The sequence below is a fragment of the Branchiostoma belcheri genome, unplaced genomic scaffold, assembly GCF_001625305.1.
Source record: "Branchiostoma belcheri isolate BF01 breed outbred unplaced genomic scaffold, Haploidv18h27 scaffold121, whole genome shotgun sequence".
Lineage (NCBI taxonomy): Eukaryota > Metazoa > Chordata > Leptocardii > Amphioxiformes > Branchiostomatidae > Branchiostoma > Branchiostoma belcheri.
The window spans coordinates 15,276-25,250 of NW_017802614.1; the positions used below are offsets into that span (position 1 = coordinate 15,276).

The 9,975-nt window shown below is 38.9% G+C and overlaps 4 protein-coding genes across 4 annotated transcripts in view; 2 read left to right on the forward strand and 2 right to left on the reverse strand.

Annotated features, from left to right (window-relative positions):
- Window positions 1-1,945, reverse strand: part of LOC109463041 (histidine N-alpha-methyltransferase-like) — a 6,488-nt gene extending 4,543 nt beyond the window's left edge. Inside the window, exons 1-3 of the mRNA XM_019759730.1 lie at window positions 1,592-1,945; window positions 795-1,003; window positions 327-533 (exon numbers count right to left, since the gene is read on the reverse strand). Of these exons, the coding sequence (XP_019615289.1) occupies window positions 327-533; window positions 795-1,003; window positions 1,592-1,758 (583 nt within the window). The 5' untranslated portion in view covers window positions 1,759-1,945. The remainder of the gene's footprint in view (window positions 1-326; window positions 534-794; window positions 1,004-1,591) is intronic.
- A 981-nt stretch (window positions 1,946-2,926) lies between these two features.
- LOC109463034 (DNA-directed RNA polymerase II subunit GRINL1A-like) lies at window positions 2,927-6,431 on the reverse strand. The gene is made up of 4 exons (XM_019759715.1): window positions 6,188-6,431; window positions 4,693-5,082; window positions 3,785-3,983; window positions 2,927-3,455 (listed from the first exon to the last, which is right to left on the reverse strand). The coding sequence occupies exons 1-4, from the start codon at window positions 6,298-6,300 to the stop codon at window positions 3,417-3,419; spliced, it is 741 nt and encodes a 246-aa protein (XP_019615274.1). The 5' UTR covers window positions 6,301-6,431; the 3' UTR covers window positions 2,927-3,416.
- Window positions 6,432-6,670: 239 nt separating this feature from the next.
- The window catches only part of LOC109463037 (sugar transporter SWEET1-like), a 7,743-nt gene continuing 4,438 nt past the window's right edge, over window positions 6,671-9,975 (forward strand). The window contains exon 1 of the mRNA XM_019759718.1: window positions 6,671-6,705. The gene's annotated coding sequence lies outside the window, so the exon portion shown is untranslated. The remainder of the gene's footprint in view (window positions 6,706-9,975) is intronic.
- Window positions 6,720-9,939, forward strand: LOC109463036 (sugar transporter SWEET1-like). Its single transcript, XM_019759716.1, has 6 exons — window positions 6,720-6,832; window positions 7,297-7,374; window positions 7,824-7,947; window positions 8,181-8,342; window positions 8,521-8,640; window positions 8,803-9,939. The coding sequence occupies exons 1-6, from the start codon at window positions 6,765-6,767 to the stop codon at window positions 8,881-8,883; spliced, it is 633 nt and encodes a 210-aa protein (XP_019615275.1). The 5' UTR covers window positions 6,720-6,764; the 3' UTR covers window positions 8,884-9,939.

The following is a 9,975-nucleotide window of genomic DNA, read 5'->3' on the forward strand; positions in this document are numbered from 1 at the left end:
ACGAAAGGGTTTCCTGGGTCTAACTTTTAGTTAACTTGGTCGTAATCAACTGAAAAATTGCATTAACCAAGTTATTAATGGCATTGTGAATGATGAGGTGAGCAAAGTGTAGCTAGTAGGTAATAAATCGTGAATCTTCCCATCTTCTCCAATGTTAGAAAGTGTCACTGATGTAGCTGAAACTTCATGATAGTACTTTCCTTGAGATACAAAAAAAAAAAAAACAGTTGTACAATGTAACTACTGCGCCCTGTGTAACTACATAGTACTAGTAGGCACTCTACCATCCAAATCCATACCCATACCAACTTTAACTGCCTACGTACCACTAAGCTGTGCCCGGATGTCCTGAAGCATCTTCAGCTGCTCATAGATAGAGACATCACCAATGCTGGAGCCCAGGAACAGCAGTAACTTGGCACCAGTTCTGGCGGCAGAGTGTCGTACACCGTCCATGAACATCCCACCAAAGGGTTCCACAGTTAGGCCGGCATAGTCTCTCTGCAGCTGCCGACCACAGGTCTCAATAAATTCTGTTTCAGAGCAAGACGATGAACAAATCCTCAGCAAAAAAATCCGTGTTTGTGGAAACTTATAATTATGACATGCACTAGCATATCAAGGATTTCCCAAAAGAGTGGCTTCAAACAAAGTTTCCCAGGCACAACTATACTACATGTAGGCCCCAGTCCAACACTGAGTGCTACTTGTGACCCTTATAATGCCGTTAGATATCTACTGCTGAAGATAGAACACCCCTACACCCATAGTATTATAAGAAATAATTCTGGTACCCTTTGCCGTGTCCACTGGCACAAACGTGAACTTCCCGTGCCGCTTCAGTAGAGCCTCTATGATCAGCCGAGTCTTGGAGGAAGCAGCACTGCCGAGGTCAATAAGAACGGCTGGGAATGAGACTTTGCTGGCGATGTCGTCTGCGTGGCTCCGAAGTATGTTATATTCGTGGTGCCAAAGTTTGTAGCTCTTTGATGTTTGTATCATCCTGTAAAAATGAACAATGAAACCAAGTATGAATCATGTATAACTCACTAGTAATTAGAACATAGCTTTTGTAATGTTAAAGATAACAAAATATGAGAGTTCCACAACCTCATACCTTTGCCAGATGATGTTAACCTTTATGACTGACGTCAGTAACGAATTGTAAAATACGTTTTCTACTGAATATGCAAATAAGATCCTTATTTCAGTTCATCATATTCTCCACCCAATAAGTCTTAATTTACTAAACTTAAGAAAGCTATTCTAACATTTCCCCATAAATCATGCAAAGCTGATTAAAGTAAGTATACATGTATAATAAGTATATTGATTGATGTTCACCTTCTTTTAACTTCCAACTGCGGTAAGTATGAAATTCACGGCAAATACCTCTATGACATTACAGCATTTTCTCTTCCAAGTTTCATGACAATTCATTCATAGCTTCTTGAGTTATAGTGCCAAACCAGATATACAAACATACATACGTACACGCAAATGCTATCAAAAATTTAATTTTCTGGCGAAGGTAATAACGTTAACGTCACTGTAATGACTAACAGTTATATACCATCATGTATATACTCACTCCTCGCATAGCTCCGACCCACGTGTATCGTACAGGTACCATAGTGGCACGTGTCTGCGCTGGGAAGTCAGACACTCCACAACTCGCATCAGCTGGTCAGGTTCGTTGTACAGGCTGGTGGCGTCATCACTACCGGTGGTAGGGATTTCACTGGCTCGGGAATCCATCAGGTTCTCCTTCTTATGTAGATATTCTTAAATTCTCTATTGTATAGACATGGATACAAAAATGTCCTACCTTGATAAAAGGGGGACAACAAGTTGGCGGTGTCATCAGAACACCCCCCAAAAGTTACCAAGCAGCTTTTGTCATGTAAATCATCAGTAACTGGTCACCATACAGATTATGTGGTACATGTGGTCTACACTTCTGTGGGCAACCTCCCATACAGGCTTCTGAAATTCAATACTCTGTTCAATGATGCTGAAAGTAATACCAAACCCATGCAATTGTTTCCCATCTAAAAGACGCTTTGAAAAATAACAGTCTTATTTTGTTTAGACAGTCTTATTTTGCACTTGACAGAAAATACATAAAGGGTTATTTGTTGCCATCAACCATGACTGCATGGTTGATGGCAACAAATACTAGTAACCCTTTCTGTATTTCCTGTCAAGTGCAGCCTTCTAAACAAAATAAGACTGTTATTTTTAAAAGCGTTCATATGTCAACTCAAAGCTATGCTTCCAATGCTACCTAAAGGAGTCTGAGTGTCACTATTCTTGTTGACTTGTGCAAGGTTCATTGCAAAACCACCAAAGGGCAGTTGCCATGCAGTTTTACCATTGGTAAGATTTTCTGTGCCCAATTTCAAGGGCTTTGCCATGAAGTTTAGGCAACAGCAAGTAATCTTGATGGATGCACAGTGCTCACATTAATTTTCTTCAGATTTTGAAAAAAAAAAAATTTTGTTGCCCTCTGACAGTGGTCAACATGCTGAAAATTGACAAATATGTCTGTTACCATGCCAGAATGTGGATGGTTGATAAATATGAAGAGAGGAGACAAGACAAGGCTATGATTTAATGTATTTTTCTATTACTTTGATACAGTGATGTATTTCATTCCCTTTATATGTAATGGTGGCTGTGTATATGTGATGTTCCCACTGATTCAAAACCATTTGTACTATGATTGAAATTTGAAAACTTTCATTTTTTAAAAGTTGTTTCAGTGAGAAATGGATGTTGTAATAGTTGGCAGCACAATATAGGCATCATTTCTCGTTCAGCAAGGTTTACGATGTCAAAATTTAAAATGTAATGTTAGGAATCGTTTTTTTGGGGCCCACCTTGTTTTTTTTGCCCTATCACATTAGATTGAGTCTGCAGAGGATGTCATCCATAAAATTTATTTGCTGTGGCCTTGTGTTTCTTGTGCCAGTTGTGGTTGTGGTTATGAGGGGAAGAGGCTTTGTCTATTTTGCTTCTTTCTCAGCATCATTTGGCATTACTCAGTTACTGAGGATATTAGCCTGTGTTAACACAAGCTCTAGGATGGAGGCATGCCCACCATTAACGTGATTTAGTTACTAAATAATAGGCTACTGAGGATATCAACTGAACAACACCACACATACATGTATGCAATTAAAACTAGTAAAAACAAGTTTAAGCAGGTGCATCTTAGGTGAGCACATATTTATATGTCAACAAACCTGAGTAGCTATCATGAGTTATTTTTATTACTTTTTTCAGGAAGACTAACTATATGTATTTACAAATGTTTGTAAGTTAATCAACTAGATAAAGTTCCATGTACATGTATCAGTGATGTTCAGATGCTGACATTGGTGGTATTGCTGGGAGAAGCTTGTGGTCTGATGTTAGTGGGGATGATGGAACGCCTGTTTGGCTCGCAGCTCCTGCCATTGAGAAAACAGGTGTTATGAAATCCAAATTGTTTATGTTGGGAGGAAATGACAGATCACAAAGTTATCTGTGAATACAATAGACAGCTAATAGAAGTCAAAGTTCTGAACATCCCCTGCTTGATAAATCTGGGTAAGTCCAATTTTTTTCCATGTTAAAAGTAAAGGACATTATAGTCTTAAAGTCTTTTCATATTAGAATACACTATTTATTGTGACTGTTACATGAACTGTGTAATGTTACATGCATTAATTTATCAGAACATGAATGTCAAAATGTCATGCAGTGATGGGATGAAAAACAAAAGTTACTGTCATCTCACCTCTTGTTTCCTCTGCTGATTTTGCCACAGCTCTATGGCTTGGTCTAAGGGAAGTTCATGGGCTATACCATGTTTGTACTGGGGAGGGGTGGCAGCAGTCTCCTCTACAGCTATTTGTGACTTGTGCTTCTGCGGTGGGGTGGGCTTTAGTCCAGTCTCTTTAGCTATTATTTCTGCTGAAGTGTCCTGTTTCATGGCTCTGAAAGTAATTAAATGTAACATGTTTATAATTATTTGTTTACCCTATGCTGTACATAACATGCAATTTGCTAATAGGAATAAACCTAGGTCCGCATTTCTACAGTTTTACATTGTAAATGTATGTGCATGGAGGTTTTCTTTTCAATGTGTGTTTGCTTGTGTTCCACATGTTAAGCAGGTAGGGGGCACCGACAGGAAGTTAAGTCAAAGGTCCCAGTATGGTCTTTTTTTTTCTCTATGTGCATGTGATTGTCTGTTACCTTATAGGAGCCAGTTGGAAAATGCAGTTCACATAAGAACTAAAACAAGAAGAATACCTCAAATATCTATAAATATTTAAACTAATTGGAACTTTAATAGATTTCTTGTTGTATTTGTACAATTTGTGGATTTTAACTGAGGTGGGTTGTGCAATGGAATCAATCTATTAACAAGTTAACATCCGTGTCCATAATTATAATATCACCACTGACACCAGGGTCCATAATATCGCCACCTCGAGAAATAGTGTGCTTTAAGATATTTTTACTGCAACATACTTTTGGTATGGACTCCTGCACACCTCAAATGTACATACCTACGGTATGTTGCATTAAAAATATCTTAAAGCACACTATTTCTCAAGGTGGCAATATTATGGACCCTGGTGATATTATGTACACAGATGTGTACATGTAGTTTCACAATATATATGAAATAATACTTACACATTTAACCTTGGCATTTCCACCTTTCCCTCAGAATATTTTGCCATAAAACTTTTTGTTCTTTGCTGCTCTTTGGTCAGCAGTTTATCATCTTGATTTGCAGATACTGAGATGTTGTCATAAAGTTTGTTGACTTCTGTTTTATTGCTGACATTCTGTTCTGGAATTTCCTCAATATCATTGTGGGGTAGTGTCTCTTCTTCTATTTCACACTGTTCTTCCTCTTCCATGTCTTCCTGTATTGTTGTGATTTCCTGAGATGAAATCCGCATCTTCTGTAGTTTCTCCATTGCTGACTCTATTTCCTCTTTTTGATGGATGAGTTGATGAAGTCTTTTCACCATGGCAATAATCCTTGCACCTTTGTCTGGCAAAGAATTCAGGAACCTCCTGGGTTGAAAAAAATCTGGTTGTGGCTTCTCTGAGATTTTATAATACCATATTCTATAAAACTCTGCGACCAAGGAGGTTCCTTGCTCTGTCAATACATTACAAGGAGGTTATAGAACTGTGAGTTACAATCTACCTTGATACCTACAACCTCCTTGATACCTACAATCTACACAAAAAGAGAGTGAATAAAAAGTTGCTCGATTTCCGTGTCTCCTGGAAATGTGTTCCGTAAAAGATAAAGATAACAACTAGAAAGGCCAATATTTGCTTTGGAGCAAATACAGCGATGGTTTCACCACATTTTACCACATGGCAGGGAAAGAATGAGAAACACAAGGGAAAACAATGATTTACATTGATATAACTATAATATGAAGTAACATACAACTAAAACAACAGTTGGATAGCTATTCCCTACTTTATTGGTTAGGATTTTTAATTGCATAATGCAAACTGTTGATTTTCAAAATAAATAAAAAAAACGTTCATGCCCCGCATTCCAATGCTGGAGCAGAAAAGCTTGAAATACCTACCAAAACACTTGAATAAAGACATACTGTCAGTATGGAAATGCTCTGTGCAGGTGTTAATCAAGTTAAATCCCAACAGCCAATCAGCAAGAAATGCTCTGTGCAGGTGGAAATGCTCTGTGCAGGTGTTAATCAAGTTAAATCCCAACAGCCAATCAGCAAGAAGTATAGAGGAAAGCTGCATGCCTATTGGTTGATGCCCTGCATTCCATTGTGATGACTCATGCCCAGACGTGGTAAACACGGCACACTAACACAGTAATACATTTGCTATAACACAGCCAAAAAACTCAAATAAAACCATTCTAAAAGCCTGTATCACAAAAATTTTAAAAACGCCTAGGGGTATTTGCCCACTGTACCTCCATACCAAATTTCAGGACATTAGGCCCTAAAATGAAGAAGCTGAATCCATTTAAAAAATGGCAGGAGGAGAAGGGGGAGGAGGAGGAGGAGGAGAAGAAACATCAGAAAAAGCAATATGGGTTCACCACCACTTCGTGGTGTGGTGAACCCATAATCATCACAACACTCAACAGCATGCGAAATGTAACATCAATAGTCATCACAACCTGTTGTTGAGGAGTGATTCCTGCCTCCGTAAAAGGTCCACCAGCTCGGCCTTAGACTTTCCCTCCATGTCTCCCAGGTGCCCCTGTCGCTCTTCGGCTGGAACGTTACTCATTCTTGATTTCGTACTAACGTAATTTCCTCTGCAGTTAATACATGTGGCTGTTAAAGAAGGACGAAAGGAGGCAGGCTGATATAAAGCTCAAAGCTAGGGAGGAACGTGCATCAGCATGGAGCAAACCATTTTCTCAAATATGGGAGCAAACAATCTCATGATCTAACGTTAACGTTAGTTTATCTTGTAATAAAAGTGCTTTGTTTCCAATCAAGGTTACAAAATATTTTTTTAACTTAATATTTGTTTAAATGCCATTCAATTTGTTTGTAAAACTGCATTGTATCTGTCCTTTTCGATTATTGGGGTTTCCACCCCGACTACTAATGGTCTCCTCCGACTAAGACATTTGACCTCAAGATGGCGTCGAAGTAACACATGTTCACACACACAGTAGAGAAGCTGGTGTAGAGCGTTTTAATTTGAATACGTCAATAATTTGTATTTTGTGCAATATTTCAACAATGGAGGAGATAGAGGTGGTATCTACAGTCTGTCTGGTCTTCACACTGTGCATGTTTTCCGCAGGAATGTGAGCAAAACTACTTCCAACTTTCGTATAAATTTATTCACAGCACAGTCAAAACACCATAAATTTGTTTACCAGGGTGGCCTAGATAATATATAGGCACCAAGAGTTAAATACCTAGAGAGACTTTTTGACTCTGAACTGAACCATGCGACAATGAGCACCAAGTGACCACGTCTAGCGATATATTAGACGTTAAACAAGGACAACAACAACAACAAAATAATATGATAAAAGTACTAATTTGAAAACCCAAAGAAAGCAAGGAACTATTAACATTATTGATGTATCTATGATGACATATGTGCATTTTAATGAACTATTGGGTTTTGAGATGTAAGCGATTTATTAACTCTCCGCATAACTTTTGTCTATATAACCAAGGTTTGATATAACGTTATATAACGTTAACGTTGTATCAGATTGTATCTCATTGCCCTGTATTCTGCCAACATGTAACGTTACAGCCCAGACTGCTGGAGGATGTGGAGGACCAGAAGTACCCAGAATGTTCCATTTCTTCCCTTCCTGGTAACCTGCATCAAGTAGGTACCATTTCTAAAGTACAAAAATTGTAACGTTAGCTTATAACGTTGATCTATTTCTCACAACTCATCTTTATATTCACATCAATGCAGCTGAAATTGTTTATTTTAACTTTATGGTGGCCTGGTGCATAATGGTATATTTGTTTCAGGGACATTGTTCTTATTAGATTCAGATGAAAAGTTACTAGATATGGCAAGTATACGAAAGCCACGCCTTCCGCACTGGTGTTCCAGTGCTGTTTCAGTAGTCAAAACGGCGTCAGCACTGTTGAAATTTAATCAAGCACTGGGCTTCCAGTGCTGAATGGCTTTCTTCCAGTGCTGAAGCTCGACCAGCACTGGGTTTCCAGTGCTGAATGTTGTGTGTCTCTGACTGAGTGCTGGTGTTCTTGTGCCGAATGCCTCTCTGCACTCATACTTTGCTCAGATATGTCTTTTTTTTTCAGTAATCTGATATGGCTGTACTATGGTTTGTGGCGACAAGACTCTACCCTGATCATAGTCAATGCTGTTGGAGCACTTCTCCAGTCCATCTGTATGTTCACATACATGGTCACCTCTAAACAGAAGGTAGGTGTTTATTTGATACGTTCCTCCAGTCAAAATGTTCCCAAATTTCATGGTCTGATGCAGAAAGAAGTCTTCAGTAGCCAATGTCGTATTTATATATTTTTGTGTGTGTGTGGTGTATTTGGAACTCGTGTCAAAAGTATATTTATTTGATTAATTTATTTATTTCCTGTATGTGTACACCTATGCCTTCACCTGTTTAAGCTGTTACTATGCTGGTTTGTACCTTTCAGAGCAGGCCCATGAGTCAGATAGTTGTGGGTGTGGCTTTGCTGACCACCCTGTATCTGTACCTCACTATAGCCATCACCAGTCACACTGTCCTTGTGGACCGACTGGGGTTGGCAGGAGCTGGCATTACCATACTCATGTACACTTCTCCAATGATGGAATTGGTGAGTGTGCAAGATGTCCTGTACTTCTGTTTGTGTGAACTCTCTACTGTGGGATAATGTAACTGCACCCCTTGCTGCTTGAACAGTAATCCATCTATAGATACATGTAATTGAATTACCTGTCATTATGTAGCTAGCAGCTACCATTGATTGTGTTATCCAACAACATCCCTTTCAGGTCACTGTGATAAGGACAAAGTCCACCAGGTCCATCTCCAGGCCTCTGACAGTCGCCACATTCTTTGCTTCAAGCCTGTGGTTTTACTATGGCTATCTCTTGCAAGATCCTTATGTCCAAGTAAGTATGAAAACTAAGGAGGGGACTTTTGTGTTTGGCTTTGAATACTAGTAAGTACAAATGGTGCAAGATTCTAGGATAAGACATTTCTCTATATAAATCATGTTCCTCACAGAGTGCAATCATCCCTAAACCTTACAGTTTTCTTGTTTCTGTTTGCAGGTTCCCAATTTACCTGGGATCATTTCCAGCATTGCCAGGTTCTTCCTCTTCTGGAGGTACCCAGGGGAAAAACTAGCTTGATTTCTCATGCATGAGAACATGGAAACATCTAAATTGTGGAATAGCCACTACATCATATTGAGTATGGGATGGAAAGGGCAAGAGTTGTTTCTCTCAGGGATAAGATTCTTGTTGTTTTTTGGGTGTTATTTTGTCAATTTGTGCAGTTTGCAGACAAATTGTAACATACATTAGTGATGACATGGCATTGGGCTAGTAGTGTCATTTCTGTCAATATGTAACTTAAAATTCATTCCTTTTGTTGGACAACAGCTATGAATAGCCATAAATGATTATCAACTTTTGCTTTTCTCTTCACAGGATGTGTATTTTCTTTTAACAACTTGCAATAAATCACAAATTTTAGAATTATCATTATCAATTTTTACAGCAAATCTAATGTTACATGTACATTGTATATTTACATATGAAAAATGTAGGCTAGGTAGACTATTTTTTCCTTGATGTTTCATCATTAGTAGTTTTATGGAGTGTCCCAACCTCCATGGTTGTCTTCTAATTGGAAAATGAACAGCTGTGGTTGCTCATTTCCACCCAGGTTTACACGCCAGGGCCACGGCCTGTGATTGGCCACAAGGCCTCCACACGCCCTCCTCTCACCCCCACCAGCCAATCATAGAGGTTGACAGTTGGATCACAGTGCCCTGGGATGAGCCATACTTGGTCTCCTATCTGGAAGAAGTACAATATGTACATTCCAATGTTTCAAACTGAGATTTACAGTACTACATGTATTGTCTTATATGTACTTCAATACTACATCACTTACAAACATGATTGTAGAGGAGTTGGCTCTTCCTCATTGTGACAACATATTTCCATCACTCTCTAGTTCCCCCAGAGTCACTCTCATCTGTATTTGTCCACATACAATGTATACTGCAATTATTAGCCTCATGCCAGAAGGACATATTTTTATACTTTCTATATCTATGCCCACCTTATATGACCCCGGTGGTACCAGGACTCCATGTTCATCCCCTCCACAGTGGTACACAATATCAGTGTTGGGATAAACCTGAGGAATTGTGGAGCAAATGAAAGGGAGGAATAAATGCATAGTTCAAGCAATTAGTCAATCAAGTCTGATTG

Coding starts and splice junctions, on each gene's coding strand:
- LOC109463034 (XM_019759715.1), bottom strand. CDS start 6,300: ATGAGTAACGTTCCAGCCGAAGAGCGACAGGGGCACCTGGGAGACATG. Junction 5,083..6,187: donor GAATCACTCCTCAACAACAG/GTTGTGATGACT, acceptor TTTTCAACCCAG/GAGGTTCCTGAATTCTTTGC. Junction 3,456..3,784: donor ATCAGCAGAGGAAACAAGAG/GTGAGATGACAG, acceptor TCTCAATGGCAG/GAGCTGCGAGCCAAACAGGC.
- LOC109463036 (XM_019759716.1), top strand. CDS start 6,765: ATGGAGGAGATAGAGGTGGTATCTACAGTCTGTCTGGTCTTCACACTG. Junction 7,375..7,823: donor TTCCTGGTAACCTGCATCAA/GTAGGTACCATT, acceptor TTTTTTTTTCAG/TAATCTGATATGGCTGTACT. Junction 7,948..8,180: donor TGGTCACCTCTAAACAGAAG/GTAGGTGTTTAT, acceptor TGTACCTTTCAG/AGCAGGCCCATGAGTCAGAT.